General features: G+C 43.6%; 1 protein-coding gene across 2 annotated transcripts in view; it reads right to left on the bottom strand.

The window, feature by feature from the left end:
* Positions 1-18,859, bottom strand: part of AGTPBP1 (ATP/GTP binding carboxypeptidase 1) — a 223,276-nt gene that overhangs the window by 27,097 nt on the left and 177,320 nt on the right. For both annotated transcript variants that reach the window (XM_069762493.1, XM_069762500.1), the window contains 2 exons: positions 10,053-10,184; positions 9,341-9,517 (listed from right to left, as the gene is read on the bottom strand). In XM_069762493.1, the coding sequence (XP_069618594.1) occupies positions 9,341-9,517; positions 10,053-10,184 (309 nt within the window). The remainder of the gene's footprint in view (positions 1-9,340; positions 9,518-10,052; positions 10,185-18,859) is intronic.

Raw genomic sequence — 18,859 nt, 5'->3', positions numbered from 1 at the left:
ATTTCATCAGATGATAAGTGCCCCTAACAGTCGTGAGTGGAATCGTGATCCACCCGTGGCTGTCAATCTCTGACAGTGGCATTTAATATTGCACCAGAAGAAGCGTGTCACAAATCCCGCCCATCGGCACCCATGTCACATGACTGCGGGACGCCAGTGGGTTGGCATGACAACTTGGGGTCTGCAGGAGATCCCTGTGGTGGTCATTGCCGGATAGTTATGGGTGCCGCCCAGTGGCCGGTGCTCATTGAGCGCCCCCATGGGGCTGTCAGGTACTCAGTACTGGGTCCTGCGGTTCACAGGGGGATGTCACGGTGGCTGACCCGGTCCGTGGCCCTGGGACGTCCGTGTAAAAGGGAAAGGTCTTTAAGGGGAATGTTCGTGATGCCACCTGTGGTATTCGGTCAGGGTGACTGATGCTGCTTTAAGGGGTTCGCTGGGATGATGTTATGGCAGCTAGATGGTATACTTTCCCACAGGTGAAGTATATCCCCAGGGCTTCCTGGTCTGTAGATGGTGGATGGTGAGAGGCGCAGAGAAGAACGAGGACACAAGGTTGCAGTCTCTTTACCTTTATTGAAGAGTTCAGCATCCACAGTGCAGGGCACCTGAACACAGGGCAGGCAGAGTCTGGCCGGTTTGGAGGCAAGTCCAGAGTCTCCTTGTCCAGTTTTACCTATGTGGGGAGTGACCGAATCAATAGCAGCAGAAGCTCCCCCTGGTAGCCTGGAGTGTGAAATGTGTTGCATGTTTGTGATACCTGGATGCAATTATCCTTCTTTGCCTCCAAACGTAGCATCACTCTCCACGAGAGGAAAGCAATACCACTGCGACGACCAGGACCCTGGGGCGCCACACTCATAGCAGGTAATCATTTTAGCTACTTTAGCCATTTTAGGTGATCATTTTAGCTACAAATAGCAGGGCTTCTAGTCTCCCATGGATGGTAAGGTAGCGTCTCTTCTCTTTTGGGTTCCCAGGCCATTGCGTAATGCCGTAATATTGACATTGTGCCAGCCCTCGCTAATCAAAGGCCGTGACATGGTTTCCGAAAGGTAAGAGATTTGCGATCCTAGCGCCAGCGGCTCTGACCAATGGACCGGAGTCCAGCAATCATTCTGGTAAAAATTAGCAGTAACACCTCTGAATAGGGGCAGACATACCATTGATGCAGCCCAAGAGGTAAGGGGGCCCACTTCCACTGGAGCAAGAAGCTTCAGTCAGAGACATATTATTGGACTTGGACGACATGTTTCACCAGAAACCTGGCATCAGAGGATAGAGGCTAAAAGAGGAGTTGTCATTTAGCCTCTATCTCCTGATGAGGCTTTTGGGCACTTTTTAATTAACATTGGTCAGATGTGTATGGTGAGTTTGAAGGGAATAAGGTAGCGTCTGCACCAAGAACTCCCTATAAACCGTATTACAGGGCAATGAATATGAGTAAGGAGATACGTATTATAATTATGATCAGTAAGAGATAGGATATACCTTATCTGCTCCTTACATACACTGACCTCGGTAGGGTTTTTAAATAATTAATTCCTTTTAAACAGTGAATTAAAAGTTAAATTTTATGGTCCTTAGATGGGGTTTTTTTGTGGCCTTAGGCAAACTGTAAATAATACTTCATTATCCCTAAATGTTCCCAAGCTATTAATAATAGCTCACATCGTTAGTTTACCGAGGAACCCAAGAAAAAAAAATGATCTAGTGTCCCCCTATGAATTCTATCCAGCAAAGTCTAAACAGACAGCTGTGGGATGATATTAATATCCAAGGAAGGGGCCATGGATATTGGCTCCCCTCCCAGGCTAACAACATCAGCCCTCAGCGGCACCAGAAATGGCACATCAATAAGATGAGCCAAATCTGTTGCTTAGCCTCACTCTTCCCACTTGCACTGGTGCGGTGGCAAGTTGGCTAATAGGGTTGGGATTGATGTCAGCTGATGTAGACAGAGGCGTCTATAAGACATCCCCATTACTAACCCAATATTCATATTGCAAAAAAATACCCAGCCAAAATAAAGTCCTTTAATTGAAAGAAAATCACAAACTTCTTTAATGGAAATAAGCCTTCCCCACCCTTTTTTACCTATTTGTTAATGTAAAATTAAATATAAAAAAAAAAAAACATCATACTTCTCACCTGTCTGAAGATAATTCATTTGTCCCACGCCGTAATCCATCTCTGCTTAATCTCGCCGTAATCCATCTCTGCTTAATCTGGATGCCTTGCTGAACGGTGGCATGATGCAACCGTTCAGCCTGGCATCCAGGAGACACCGAGTTGAGCATCAGAGAGCAACTTCAGTGACATCATTGAGGTTACCACAGGACACTGAAGTTGCGGTTCCCACAGGCTGCTCATTGTGAGCGGCCCAATGAACTGCGGTGACCTCAAATGAGATCACAGTGAACAGAGCGTGGGAACAGCTGGCTGTGACCGGCGGTAACTTCTGTGAAGTTACAGCTCGACACTGAAGCTGCTCGCCCAGCTCAGCTCAGTATTTCCTGGATTCATGGCTTAACAGTTGCATCACGCCACTACTCAGCCATGTAATCCATATGTAGCAGAGCTGGACTTCTTCGTGGTACAAATGGATTGTTGTCAGACAGGTGAGGAATATGGTTTTCATTATTTTCACTTACAGTAATAAACGTGAAAATGAGGGTGGTGTGTGTTTATTTCAATTAAAGACTTGCTGTGTCTTTTTTACAATAGGACTATGGGATTAGTAATGGTGGAAGTCTTATAGACGCCTTTCCATTACTAACCCCTGGGCTTGAGGTCAGCTGAAAATGCAAAGCTGACATCAACCTCATCCCTATTACCCCACTTGCCACTGCACCAGGGCAAGTGGGAAGAGCGAAGCTAAGCGCCAGATTTGATGCATCTTATGGATGTGACATTTTTGGAGCGGATGAGGGCTGATGATGGTATCCTGGGAGAGAGGAGCAATATCCCTGGCCACCAGGCTATAAGTGTCAACGCACAACTGTCTGTTTAATCTTAGCTGGTTAGAATTCATATGGAAACCCTTCGTCTCTTTTTTCTGGGGTCCCCGTACACTAACCAGTAAAGGCTAAGCAAACAGCTGTGAGCTATCTACTATATAATTGTCGAAGGGTCACTTCCATCTTTCTGTCACGGGGATCCCAAGTCGCTGATTGGTCGCAGCAAAACGGCCACGACCAATCAGCGACGGGCACAGTCCGGCAATATGGCCGCTCCCTATTCCCCTGCAGTTAGTGCCCCCTGCATGCTCCCCTCCAGTCAGCGCTCACACAGGGTTAATGGCAGCGTTAACAAACCACATTATGCCGCAGTGTAACGCAGTCCGTTAACGCTGCTATTAACCCTGTGTGACCAACTTTTTACTATTGATGCTGCAGCATGAATAGTAAAAAGATCTAATGTTAAAAATAAGAAAAAAAAATCTTTATATACTCACCTTCCGGCGCCTTTCCCGCTCCTCGCGACGCTCCGGTGACCGGTCAATGCATTGCGGTCTCGCGAGATGAGGACGCAGCGGCTGGGCAAAATACTATGTGGCTGGGCAATATGCTACGTGTCTGTGCTATATACTACGTTGCGCCCAGCCGCGAACAATCAGCGACATGAGCAGTCCGGCCGCGAACTGGCACGGAATTTGAACCACACTTCGCTAATTGGTCGCGGCCGGCTGACTCCTGTGTATAAATTGCATTATTCTGAAAACTTCATAAATAAACTACATACATATTCTAGAATACTCTATGTGTTACAATCAGGCCACCATCTAGTTATTAATAGCCTGGGAACCTTTCAGCACTTAGCGACTGGGAAAAGCGCAAACTGTACGATTTTTTTCCAGGTGCTGATATATGTCACCATGTGTAATCAGTGTGCATGTGTTCAGGATGTTTTGCGGCCCATGATAAAAACCAGACATATCTGCAGGTTTTTCACACAGGCACATGGTCTGTGTGGAAAACCTGACATGTTCGCACCACCGTTCAATACAAAGGATGTCCGTGTGTCCGCTGTTTTGGTCCTTGAAAAACTTGACAGCATACGGATATGCAAAAAAGGACGCGTAACAGGGCCCTAACTGTTTAAGTCCCCTGCAGTGACTCTGCAGGAGCAATGAAGCATTACACATTGCCTACACAATGGAATGTCCATGTAATGGCCAAATGTGTCACATCCTCAAGAATGAGAGATATTGTTTCAGCTCAGCCTTTGCTTTCTTTTAGTTCCAAAATATTAAAATGATCATCTGAAAATGAGTTTTCCAAGTCACACTAGCCCTTTAAAGAAATTCACTGAAAAGTCTTCAGCGAGGAAAAGCTGCAGAGGAAAAGTGCATGGTGCCCAAATAAGTCAATTCAGTCTCAAATACTATGAAAGGCATCAAGCAGACAACTGAATAAAAAAGCCTTTTGTGGGTCTATTGTTACAATACTTACCCCAGAGTCAGTGGCGTAACTTGAAATTCATGGGCCCCGATGCGAGAGCTCCAACGGGGCCCCCAAATATTTTAAATCTTTAATAGCAATAGTCTTTTTCTATAGGCCAAAGGGAATTTTAGGGCCCCCTAGGCTGCAGGGTCTGGGTGCGATTGCAACCCCTGCACCTGTTGTAGTTATGCCCCTGTCCAGAGTAATACCTTTCTTCACAATTAACCCCTCACTGCGGAAACATTTACCTTTTCCTCTTATTTATTGAGTGGTCCATGCCTAGTTAAGACTCTGGTTATTTCTCTATTCAAACAGCTGAAGCCAACAAGTGCGGTGTCTACTTGTTGTTGATCCAGGTGTTTTAAACAAGTAGATTTTAATTTACGAGACTTCGTTTCAGAAGAGAAAGATGGTGCATCAATCAGATGACCGCATGGAGCATTATCAAGGAATCAATGTACTGGCAGGACAATAATTTGTCTCTGTCAAATCTAAAACCACTTAGTGAACATGAGGATATACAGGAGCAATAGTGTAACATGAACCTGAGTACGCATAGGCCATTTGAAGAAAATATTGAACTGTGCCAACATTTCTTTAGAGAGAAAAATGTTTCCACCTTTGCAGAGATTGTTTTTGTATCATTTATTTCTATGCTAAATGCATAAAACATTTTCTATCATTTTGCAGTTTTATTTTTCCAAGAAAGATGGTCTGCTAAGTTTGAAACAAATCTCTCAGAGCTCTGAGGGTCCTCCAGCTCCCTGTTCTCACACATGTTGGATTTTATTGGACGATTGGTATCCATGGTTTTCACGGATGCCACTCGTACCCATGTTATTCCATGGTGCTGCGAACATGTCAAATTTTTTCCTTGGACTGTGTGGTCCGAGGGGGAAAAAAAAACAAAAACTGGCGACTAGTCCAATTTTGATCAGAGTGCTGGATCAAAATCAGCAGTGCATGTCTATGGGTTCGTGGAAAACATCGGACTGAACTTAGATAACATCCGAGTGCAGTCCAAATCTCACAGACTGACAATGGAGAAGATGGACTTTTTTTTTTTCTCTCCACCTCAGAGAAAAATGAATCCCATTCTGAACAAAGTCCAATCAGAAAAAACGGACTGCTTTTCTCAAATGGAGGAGGAAAGGGTTTTACATGGCAAATCGATGATGAAAAAGGAGAGTGTGGGGGGACACAATCGTTCATAACCTGAAGAATGGGAAATCACAACCGGAGTGAAGCAGTGCTGACACACAAGAGCTACTGAAGACTTCAGCACCCTGGACATGTCTAACTTCCAGCCTATATTACTGATAGGAGCACACTCAAGAGAAAGATCTGAAAGTGGCAGCCAATTACAAACTGCACATCAGGGTCTGAAAATAAATCTAGAATACATAATTACAACCTCAAACTTAGTGGAGAGATTAAATTAAAAAACAAGTAACAAAATTCCATTACAAGTGTCCATAGCTTGCTGTAGGACCAGCAATGCCAAGTGGTCACAGACATATTTCACTTTAAAAGTTAAGTGTAGTTCGTTTTCTGTAAATCTGGAAAAAAGAAAGTGAAATAGTAAAAACCATTTAACTGGTGATCTCCGCTCAGAGCCCTTTTCCGAACAAAGTTGGTATCCGATTACTGGACGGCAGATCTAAAGAGATTTTATTACTAAACCCCATCCTGCCATAAAGGTTCTTTGTGATCAGAGTTTTACCTTATCTCCATAATTACATGCAAACCTGCATAAGGCGATCTGAAGAGAAAGGAAGCCGTCGCAGCAACAACTTTCCCATCTAGGAATCAAAGGTTTTAGTTTAGCATAACCAGAACCTTAAAAAGAGAGAAGCAGATGTGCCCGGCCTGCAGAACGAGGCCCCGACATAAGCTACATCCTGGCTGCAGGCATGAGGGGGGCTTCTAGATTTTGCCATTTCCCTTTCATATTACTACTGAACAATGGCACCACTCGGGACAGGTAAAAACCCCTGTCCATATGGTGGGTGGGATATGGCAGCTCAGCCCACTCGCATTATTGGAGGTGAAGTGCAATACAAGATGGTATACCCTTTTAACTGCTGTGTTGTTCCCTTATACCATGTTTATACAGTAAGGTATTTAAAAGGAACATTCTCATCTAGTACATCTATGGCATATCCAGAGCCTAAATCATTAATGTATTGTAAATGGGCATGCCTCCAATGAGATCCGTATCTATCTCAAGAACAGGAACCGGTTGTATGTCATTTTCAGCACCGGCAGGAATCACATCTACTATACAAATATGGCTTATGTTGAAGAAATGCCATAAATGCACGAGATGCAAATACCCCTTTAAATAGGACAAAACTTGATCAACTGTGCCCGTGACTGCCTTCCATTTCAGCCAATCATGCACCTTTCTTCTGACTGACGACATTATAGAGGGAGGTACATCTTTTAGGAACCTCCTCTATGGCATCGGCTACATGGAGCATAGAATTTTCATATTCTCCCTTTAGCCGCTGCTTCAGTAAGGCAGTAAAACTTAATTTAAACACTAACTGCAGGTTACCACTTTAACACCAGGTAGACTGCTTTTTTTCGGGGTGACCGCTTCCCATTTTAAGGCTGAGGATACGTGGCGACAAAGATCACCATCTGCCACTGCTATGTCACTGCAGCAAAATCTAGATGAATGGGGTCATATTACAATCCCTAGGGTACTGCGAAAAGCACGGCACAAAAAAATAAAGTGGATCTGACTTTTTTGTGACTTGATTGTCGTGGTAATGCATTTTTTTCCCTTAGTGCAAGTGCTAAAAATCCACAAGAACAGATCCAGCATGTCTACTGCTTGCCATCTAAAGTTTCCTTCTGCAATGTGTGGATCAGCAGGGAGCACTTCAGACTGATGCATCCTTACAATGGGAAGAGCTGTCCATATAGTCACATTTGGCCTGGCCATCATTGGCCCACTAATACCTCCCTGCATTACAATCCATATCATCTAATAATTCAGTACAAGCAGTTTAATGTTACTTTTATTGGAGCATCCCTGTCCATGGAAAATAGGAAGAGGAGGCAGGTAAATAGCCCGAACCAGACGGAAAATATTCACATTTTGTAATATTTTCTCCCAGTACTGATGGATGAAAAATGCAGACACTGCCCTCTTGTGGACGTTTACAGAACTTCACAGTATGTGTCAGGAAAAATGTGTCGAATATAGATTTGAGGAAATCGGAATAGCGACACTCGAAGGTGGAATTAGAAGCAAAGCTTTACATGGCAGCTGTGACCAAACTATTATTATTCTGTTACACATACACAAAAGAATAAAACTTCTGTTTGTGATTTTGTTTTTAATCTTTTTTTCCACGAGCAAAAAAATGATGACGCAACACAATAACATTTTATAGGTAGGACAATATAGTGCAATACAAGTAAACCCAGAACTCCTGTAACTGGAAGGTCACATACAGTTTGGCCAGAAATATTTGGGCAGTGACCGAGGCGTTATGATTTGAGCTCTACATGCCAATCCTTTTTTTTATTTAATATGAAACAACTGAGATGCATTTGAAGGGGAGACTTTCAGGTTTAATTAAAGCGGTTAAAACAAAAAGATCCTGTGAAAGGTTTAGGAATTGCAACCATTTTTCTACAGAGCCTCCTCGTTTCGGGGGCTCAAAAGTAATTGGACAAATTAACTTTACCATAAATATACGCATAGTAATTGAAAAAAAAATTGACATTTGCTAATATATTGATTGCCATTGTATAGTTCCATGTAACTTGTAGACCTATAAACAGTGAAAGACAAATTATGTACTTTGATTGAGTACTCGCAATAAGAGTTGACCTCATCCCACCTTCCTCCTGTGGATGATGACCTGGATGACAGCTGTGGGTATAAAAAGGGACCTCTACACTTCTGCAGAGAGACTCAGAACAGCAACCAGGACACCATGGCTCCAACGGGAGGGTTATCCTGGCGAGCCAGCGGAAGGGTGAGACTTTGTAATTTGAGCCATCTTGTGTATTTGCTGGGACTGTTCTATATGTTATTGACTGATGGTGGTTCAATAAAGTAGTGCCACTCTATTTTACCCTCACCCTGTCTTGTCTGAGTAGTATTATGCCCACGAGGAAGGAGTGCAGGCGTTCAGTGGGATGAAGCCAGGCCAGCGGACGAGAGTACCCACTGACCCTCATGTCGCAACAAACCACCACTCCAATTAGCATGTGAATACCCTCAAATTAAAGCTGAGAGTCTGCACTTTAAACTCATATTGATTATATGACTATCTTGAAAATGTTTTGGTAAACCGCTAAAATGGTAAAACTTGTGTCCCTGTCCAAATATTTCTGGACCTAACTGTATATTGGCATTTGTAGTTTTCCTGCTCTATATTCATGTTGTACTGAGGACAGCATGAAGTTGACAGTAATGAATGGCAGCCTATGGAACAAAAATGTGATAAAAAAAAGGAAATAATTGACACCCCAAGGGGAAATTGAATTTGTTTCAGCGCAAATGGAAAAAATGAAATTCAGCAGTGATCTTTAATGGGCAGAATCATCAAGTAGTCAGGTTAACCAGAAACACCTGGACGCCATGTATTCTTTTAGGCAATGTAAACAGCAGCAGAATGAATGGTATTAATATTAAGGATGTTAACTAAATGGGTGCTAGGTTCAATTTGTAGGAAGCTGCGTTTGTGAACAAAGCAGGTAATATTCAGAAGCCATAAAGCATAATGGAGTCCAGCTGTGGCATGAGTCCAGACTGGATACACTGGTGATCGAATACATAAGGAAAATTAATGCTACGTCTTTATGCTCTGTTTTATCAGCGGTCACTATGGCTCTCATAATGAAGGCACATCGATTAAGTATTGTAATACCTTGTACTTCCCTTGATCACAGCCACACAACGTGCTCTCCATTGTATAACTCCTCTGGACGCCCAGTTCCCTCCACACCACCACACGGGCAGTGGACTCTTTGGATCTTTCCACTACAAAACTACAGCTGCTCATAGAAAAAGCTGGTGCGATTTGGCTCAGGGCTTTGGGAAGAGTCTGTATGGAAGAAAAAGACGCAGATAGAGATCATGAGACTTTATTCTGATTTCAGCATTAGCTGGAATGCATTAACTCTGCTGTGCTGTGCCCCAATCGGTAACCTGCAGTCGGACCCCCACCATCTATAAGTTATCACATATCCTGGTTATAAATCAGACAACTCCAAGGCAACTGAGAGTAGCTCTACTGTTTCCATCCATCTTCTTTTTTTTAGAACATGCATTTAATAAGGTAGCTAGAAGAACGGGACATATTGAAAGAATCAAACAAGACTGCAGGATTGGAGTATTTGTCAGTTATCATGAAGATACATAGGCCTGGATAGGAGCTGTAGACACCAAACAATAGGACAATTTTAGTGAAAACTATCTGCGTAGTTGCTTCAGTCGTCAGGTGCACTGGAGCCTTTATTCCTCCGTGGCCATGGGTGTATATCATAAATTATGGCAGGGAATGCCTTCTGTAGCTACGCATGTACATAGCCATATTGGTGATCTAGCCATCGGACATGGCAGATTTGTGCTGTACGTACCCTGTAGCCGCTATCTTCTACTATGTCACAGGAGGCAGCGCTCACATTTGTGTGCCATACCGTCTCTTTAATACTGCAGCCATACATGAACACATTTTTCTTGCGGGAATGGCCATGGTAATCACAGTAAACCTAAAAAAAAATTCAAACTATTAAGTGAATGAAAATACAGCCTAAATTAAACCCTTAACCCCAGGAACTTTTCTCGGTTTTTCGTTTTCGTTTTTCACTCCCCTCCCCTTCTTTCCAGAGCCATAGCATTTTATTTTTCTCTCAATATGGCCATGTGAGGGCTTGTTTTTTGCGAGACAAGTTGTACTTTTGAACGACACCATTGCTTTTACCATGTCGTGTACTCAAAAACGGGAAAAAAATTCCAAGTGCGGTGAAATTGCAAAAAAAAGTGCAATCCCACGCTGGTCTTTTGATTGGCTTTTTTGCTAGGTTCACTAAATGCTAAATCTGACCTACCATTATGATTCTCCAGTTCATTATGAGTTCATAGACACCTAACATGTCTAGGTTCTTTTTTATCTAAGTGGTGAGAAAAAAATTCCACAGTTTGCTAAAAAAAAAAAAAAAAATTGCGCCATTTTCCGAGACCTGTAGCGTCTCCATTTTCATGATGTGGAGTTGGGTGAGAGCTTATTTAGTGCGTGCCGAGCTGACGTTTTTAATGATACCACGGTGTGTGCAGATACGTTCTTTTGATCGACTGTTATTGCATTTTAATGCAATGTTGCGGGACCAAAAAAACAATTTTGGTGTTTTGATTTTTTTTTCTCGATACGTCGTTTAGCGATCAGGTTAATTCTTTTTTTTATTGATAGATTGGGCGATTCTAAACACAGCAATACCAAATATGTGTAGGTTTGATTTTATTTTATAGTTTTATTTTGATTGGGGCGAAAGGGGGTGATTTGAACTTTTATATTTTTTTACTTTAATCCCTTCATGACCCAGCCTATTTTGACCTTAAAGACCTTGCCGTTTTTTGCAATTCTGACCAGTGTCCCTTTATGAGGTAATAACTCAGGAACGATTCAACGGATCCTAGCGGTTCTGAGATTGTTTTTTCGTGACATATTGGGCTTCATGTTAGTGGTAAATTTAGGTCAATAAATTCTGCGTTTATTTGTGATAAAAACGGAAATTTGGCGAAAATTTTGAAAGTTTCGCAATTTTCACATTTTGAATTTTTATTCTGTTAAACCAGAGTTATGTGACACAAAATAGTTAATAAATAACATTTCCCACATGTCTACTTTACATCAGCACAATTTTGGAAACAAAATTTTTTTTTTGCTAGGAAGTTATAAGGGTTAAAATTTGACCAGCGATTTCTCATTTTTACAACGAAATTTACAAAACCATTTTTTTTAGGGACCACCTCACATTTGAAGTCAGTTTGAGGGGTCTATATGGCTGAAAATACCCAAAAGTGACACCATTCTAAAAACTGCACCCCTCAAGGTGCACAAAACCACATTCAAGAAGTTTATTAACCCTTCAGGTGCTTCACAGCAGCAGAAGCAACATGGAAGGAAAAAATGAACATTTAACTTTTACGTCACAAAAATTATCTTTTAGCAACAATTTTTTTATTTTCCCAATGGTAAAAGGAGAAACTGAACCACGAAAGTTGTTGTCCAATTTGTCCTGAGTACGCTGATACCTCATATGTGGGGGTAAACCACTGTTTGGGCGCAGGGCAGGGCTTGGAAGGGAAGGAGCGCCATTTGACTTTTTGAATGAAAAAATGGCTCCACTCTTTAGCGGACACCATGTCATGTTTGGAGAGCCCCCGTGTGCCTAAAAATTGGAGCTCCCCCACAAGTGACCCCATTTTGGAAACTAGACGCCCCAATGAACTTATCTAGATGCATAGTGAGCACTTTGAACCCCCAGGTGCTTCACAAATTGATCCGTAAAAATGAAAAAGTACTTTTTTTTTCACAAAAAAATTCTTTTAGCCTCAATTTTTTTCATTTTCACATGGGCAACAGGATAAAATGGATCCTAAAATTTGTTGGGCAATTTCTCCTGAGTACACCAATACCTCACAGGTGGGGGTAAACCACTGTTTGGGCACATGGTAAGGCTCGGAAGGGAAGGAGCGCCATTTGACTTTTTGAATGAAAAATTATCTCCATCGTTAGCGGACACCATGTCGCGTTTGGAGAGCCCCTGTGTGCCTAAACATTGGCGCTCCCCCACAAATGACCCCATTTTGGAAACTAGACCCCCCAAGGAACTTATCTAGATGCATATTGAGCACTTTAAACCCCCAGGTGCTTCACAGAAGTTTATAACGCAGAGCCATGAAAATAAAAAATAATTTTTCTTTCCTCAAAAATGATTTTTTAGCCTGGAATTTCCTATTTTGCCAAGGGTAATAAGAGAAATTGGACCCCAAATGTTGTTGTCCAGTTTGTCCTGAGTACGCTGATACCCCATATGTGGGGGTAAACCACTGTTTGGGCGCACGGCAGGGCTCGGAAGGGAAGGCACGCCATTTGGCTTTTTAAATGGAAAATTAGCTCTAATCATTAGCGGACACCATGTCACGTTTGGAGAGCCCCTGTGTGCCTAAACATTGGAGATCCCCCAGAAATGACCCCATTTTGGAAACTAGACCCCCAAAGGAACTAATCTAGATGTGTGGTGAGGACTTTGAATCCCCAAGTGCTTCACAGAAGTTAATAACGCAGAGCCATGAAAATAAAAAAAAAAAATTATTTTCTCAAAAATGATCTTTTAGCCTGCAATTTTTTATTTTCCCAAGGGTAACAGGAGAAATTTGACCCCAAAAGTTGTTGTCCAGTTTCTCCTGAGTACGCTGATACCCCATATGTGGGGGTAAATCACTGTTTGGGCACATGCCGGGGCTCGGAATTGAAGTAGTGACGTTTTGAAATGCAGACTTTGATGGAATGCTCTGCGGGCGTCACGTTGCGTTTGCAGAGCCCCTGATGTGGCTAAACAGTAGAAACCCCCTACAAGTGACCCCATTTTGGAAACTAGACCCCGAAAGGAACTTATCTAGATGTGTGGTGAGCACTTTGAACCCCCAAGTGCTTCATAGAAATTTATAATGCAGAGCCGTGAAAATAATAAATACGTTTTCTTTCCTCAAAAATAATTATTTAGCCCAGAATTTTTTATTTTCCCAAGGGATACAGGAGAAATTGGACACCAAAAGTTGTTGTCCAGTTTCTCCTGAGTACGCTGATACCCCATGTGTGGAGGTAAACCACTCTTTGGGCACACGTCGGGGCTCAGAAGGGAAGTAGTGACTTTTGAAATGCAAACTTTGATGGAATGGTCTGCGGGCGTCACGTTGCGTTTGCAGAGCCCCTGGTGTGCCTAAACAGTAGAAACCCCCCACAAGTGACCCCATTTTAGAAACTAGACCCCCCAAGGAACTTATCTAGATATGTGGTGAGCACTTTGATCCCCCAAGTGCTTCACAGACGTTTACAACGCAGAGCCGTGAAAATAAAAAATCATTTTTCTTTCCTCAAAAATGATGTTTTAGCAAGCTTTTTTTATTTTCACAAGGGTAACAGGAGAAATTGGACCCCAGTAATTGTTGCGCAGTTTATCCTGAGTATGCTGGTACCCCATATGTGGGGGTAAACCACTGTTTGGGCACACGTCGGGGCTCGGAATTGAGGGAGCACCATTTGACTTTTTGAATACGAGATTGGCTGGAATCAATGGTAGCGCCATGTTGCGTTTGGAGACCCCTGATGTGCCTAAACAGTGGTAACCCCTCAATTCTACCTCCAACACTAACCCCAACACACCCCTAACTCTAATCCCAACTGTGGCCATAACCCTAATCACACCCCTAACCACAACCCTAATTCCAACCCTAACCCTAAGGCTATGTGCCCATGTTGCGGATTCGTGTGAGATTTTTCAGCATCATTTTTGAAAAATCCGCGGGTAAAAGGCACTGCGTTTTACCTGCGGATTTTCCGCGGATTTCCAGTGTTTTTTGTGCGGATTTCACCTGCGGATTCCTATTGAGGAACAGGTGTAAAACGCTGCGGAATCCGCACAAAGAATTGACATGCTGCGGAAAATACAACGCAGCGTTTCCGTGCGGTATTTTCCGCACCATGGGCACAGCGGATTTGGTTTTCCATAGGTTTACATGGTACTGTAAACCTGATGGAACACTGCTGCGAATCCGCAGCGGCCAATCCGCTGCGGATCCGCAGCCAAATCCGCACCATGTGCACATAGCCTAATTCTAAAGGTATGTGCACACGCTGCGGAAAACGCTGCGGATCCGCAGCAGTTTCCCATGAGTTTACAGTTCAATGTAAACCTATGGGAAACAAAAATCGCTGTACACATGCTGCGGAAAAACTGCACGGAAATGCAGCGGTTTACATTCCGCAGCATGTCACTTCTTTGTACGGATTCCGCAGCGGTTTTACAACTGCTCAAATAGAAAATCGCAGTTGTAAAACCGCAGTGAAATGCGCAGAAAAAACGCGGTAAATCTGCCATAAATCCGCAGCGGTTTAGCACTGCGGATTTATCAAATCCGCAGCGGAAAAATCCGCAGAGGACCAGAATACGTGTGCAGAAAACCCTAGCCCTAACCCTAGCCCTAACCCTAGCCCTAACCCTATTCTAACATTAGTGGGGAAAAGAAAATTCTTTATCTTTTTATTGTCCCTACCCATGGAGGTGACAAAGGGGGGGGGGGGGTCATTTATTATGTTTTTTTATTTTGATCACTGAGATATAATCTATCTCAGTGATCAAAATGCACTGTGGAACGAATCTGCCGGCCGGCAGATTCGGCGGGCGCACTGCGCATGCGCCCGCCATTTTGGAAGATGGCGGCGCCCAGGGAGAAGACAGACGGACCCCGGCAGGATCGGTAAGTATGATGGGGTGGGGTGGAGCACGGGGGGGGGGATCGGAGCATGGGGGGGTGGATCGGAGCACGGGAGGGGTGGAACGGAGCACGGGGGGGTGGAACGGAGCACGGGGGGGTGGAACGGAGCACGGGGGGGTGGAACGGAGCACGGGGGGTGGATCGGAGTGCAGGGGGGGTGATTGGAGCACGGGGAGGGTGATTGGAGCACGGGGGGAGCGGACAAGAGCACAGGGGAAGCGGCGCACAGGACGGAGGGGAGCCGGAGCAGTGTACCGGACAGATCGGAGGGCTAGGGGGGCGATCGGTGGGGTGGGGGCACATTAGTGTTTCCAGCCATGGCCGATGATATTGCAGCATCGGCCATGGCTGGATTGTAATATTTCACCAGTTTTAATAGGTGAAATATTACAAATCGCTTTGATTGGCAGTTTCACTTTCAACAGCCAATCAGAGCGATCGTAGCCACGATGGGCTAAACTACCACTCCCCTTGTCCCTGCAGATCGGGTGAAATGGGAGTTAACCCTTTCACCCGATCTGCAGGGACGCGATCTTTCCATGACGCCACATAGGCGTCATGGGTCGGATTGGCACCGACTTTCATGACGCCTACGTGGCGTCATGGGTCGGAAAGGGGTTAATATTTTTAAACATTTTTTTTTTTTACTTTTAGCATGCTTCAATAGCCTCCATGGGAGGCTAGAAGCTGCCACAACTTGATTGCCTCTGCTACATAGAGGTGATGCACAGATCGCCACTATGTAGCTAAATTACAACATTGCTATGAGAGCCGACCACCTGGTGGCGCTCATAGCAATCCGTCATCAACAACCATAGATGTCTCGAGGAGACATGTGGTTGTGATGGCAATGCACCGATGACCCCCTGATCACGTGACGGGGATCAGTGGTGCGTGTATTTCCGGCTTGGCGGACATAAGCGCTTGTTAAATGCCGCTATCCGAGCTTGACAGAAGCATTTAACTAGTTAATAGGCGCGAGCGGATCGCGATTCCGCTGGCGCCTATTGTGGGCACATGTCAGCTGTACAAAACAGCTGACATGTCGCGGCTTTGAGGTGGGCTCATCACCGGAGCCCACCTCAAAGCTGGGGATACTGCCAGCCAACGTACTATTCCATCAGCTGGCAGAAAGGGGTTAAAGTAACAGGGGCACAATGAGGAAGAAGTTAGTCTAGTGCTAAGGAAAAGGAGATTCACCTACTGCATTATCAAGCATGAACCCATATCAAAAAGTGTCACTTATACAGACATGTTAAGGGGGCCTAACAGAGGTGTCCCACCGTGCAAGAACATGATCTGATCATACCACAGCTTCTGGGCAGGGGAGGAAGCAAGAGAGTATACAGACAGGACAGAGGGGATCGCGGTTGTTTCTGTGAGGTAAAACAAGTTTTGAAACCGTCTGTGTAATGTTTTGCTGTAGTCAGACACAGCCATTACACAGTATATAGCAGGGGCACATTTATAACCCCTTAGTGACCGGGCCAAATTTTTAAAATGTGATCAGTGTCACTTTATGTGGTAATAAATCTTGACGCTTCAACATATCCCAGTGATTTTGAGACAGTGTTTTTGTCACACACTGTACTTTATAACAACTGTAAATTTAAGTGGATACAGTGGGGACGGAAAGTATTCAGACCCCTTTAAGTTTTTCACTGTTTCATTGCAGCCATTTGGTAAATTCAAAAAAGTTCATTTTTTCTCATTAACGTACACTCTGCACCCCATCTTGAATGAAAAAACAGAAATGCAGAAATTTTTGCAAATTTAATAAAAAAGAAAAACTGAAATATCACATGGTCATAAGTATTCAGAGCCTTTGCTCAGACACTCATTTTTTTAAGTCACATGCTGTCCATTTTATTATAATTATTATTATTATTATTATTACTGTATTAATCATTTTTATAGCTCTATTTATTCCATGGCTCTTTACAAGTGAAAAAATTGGCATACATCGACAAGTACAATAAACATGAGCAATACAAGGTACACACAAGTACAGAGGAGAGAGGACACTGCCCGCGAGGGCTCACAGTCTACAGGATCACATTTCCTTGTGATCCTCCTTGAGATGGTTCTACTCCATTAGAGTCCAGCTGTGTTTAATTAAACTGATAGGACTAAATTTGGAAAGGCACACACCTGTCTATATAAGACCTCACAGCGCATGTCAGACCAAATGAGAATCATTAGGTCAAAGGAACTGGCTAAAGAGCTCAGAGACATAATTGTGACAAGGCACAGATCTGGCCAAGGTTACAAAATAATTTCTGCAGTACTCAAGGTTCCTAAGAGCACAGTGGCCTCCATAATCCTTAAATAGAAGAAGTTTGGGACCACAAGAAGTCTTCCTAGAGCTGGCCATCCAGCCAAACTAAGCAATCGTAGGAGAAGAGTCTTGGTGAGAGAGGTAAAAAAGAACCCCAAGATCACTGTGGCTGAGCTGCAGAGATGAAGGGGGATGGGAGAAAGTTCCGCAAAGTCAACTATCACTGCAGCCCTCCACCAGTCAGGCCTTTATGGCAGAGTGGCCCGACGGAAGCCTCATCTCAGGAGGACTCCAAGACTATGAAAAATAAGATTCTCTTGTCTGATGAGACGAAGATAGACCTTTTTGGCGATAATTCTAATAAGCGGTATGTGTGAAGAAAACCAGGCACTGCTCATCACCTGCCCAATACAATCCCATCAGTGAAACATGGTGGTGGCAGCATCATGCTATAGGGTGTTTTGGAGCTGCAGGGACAGGACGACTGCTTGTCATTGAAGGAAACACGAATACTGCCAAGTACAGAGATATCCTGGATGAAAACCTCTTCCAGAGTGCTCTGGACCAAAGGTTCAAATTCCAACAAGATCAACAATGACCCTAAGCACCCAGCTAACATAACAAAGGAGTGGCTTCAGAACAACTCTGTGACCATTCATGACTGGCCCAGTCAGAGCCCTGACCTAAACCCAATTGCCCTGACCTAAACCCAAGGTCTGGAGAGACCTGAAAATGGCTGTCCACCAACGTTCACCATCCAACCTGACGGAACTGGAGAGGATCTGCAAGGAAGAATGGCAGAGGATTCCCAAATCCAGGTGTGAGACATTTGTGCAACATTCCCAAGACGACTCATGGCTGCACTAGCTCAAAAGGGTGCTTCTACTCAATACTGAGCAAAGGGTCTGAATACTTATAACCATGTGATATTTCAGTTTTTCTTTTTTAATAAATTTGCAAAAATGTCTACATTTCTGAGGGGGGACAGGAACACATGGGCTACTTGCACAGTGAACAAGTCTGTAAGAACATGTTCACACACCACCAAGAAACCTGAAGACACAATAGAGAATGGTAAAACCAAAAACACTCAGTTTGAAAAAATGTTTGCAGTAATCCGCAAGTGCTAGTAAAAGATGTAAATAACAGGGTATTTGGTTGATACGTTTTTTGCAAAAAATGTATACTAAGCTGCTCTACCAATCTTCACGGTATACCCATATCAGAGCAGTCCTAACTAATGTATGCAATCCCTATCTGATGTATTTAAAAACCTGATCATTTCCATGATTGTTCTCTTGTGTCTACAAGACTGGGGAGTTCCACCACTCCTCTTGGGCTAGCTGCACAAAAGCTGTTCTGCCCTGTATGCACACATGGATTTTTCCTCTCTGAACCCTGTTCACACAGGTAATATACAGATGATCAGGTTTTTAAATACATCAGATAGGGATTGCATACATTAGTTAGGACTGCTCTGATATGGGTATACCGTGAAGATTGGTAGAGCAGCTTAGTATACATTTTTTGCAAAAAACGTATCAACCAAATACCCTGTTATTTACATCTTTTACTAGCACTTGCGGATTACTGCAAACATTTTTTCAA

The sequence above is a fragment of the Ranitomeya imitator genome, chromosome 1 (assembly GCF_032444005.1).
Source record: "Ranitomeya imitator isolate aRanImi1 chromosome 1, aRanImi1.pri, whole genome shotgun sequence".
In the NCBI taxonomy this organism is placed as follows: Eukaryota; Metazoa; Chordata; class Amphibia; order Anura; family Dendrobatidae; genus Ranitomeya; species Ranitomeya imitator.
Note: the sequence above shows the minus strand (reverse complement) of the source record. Positions and strands in the feature narration are given on the sequence as shown.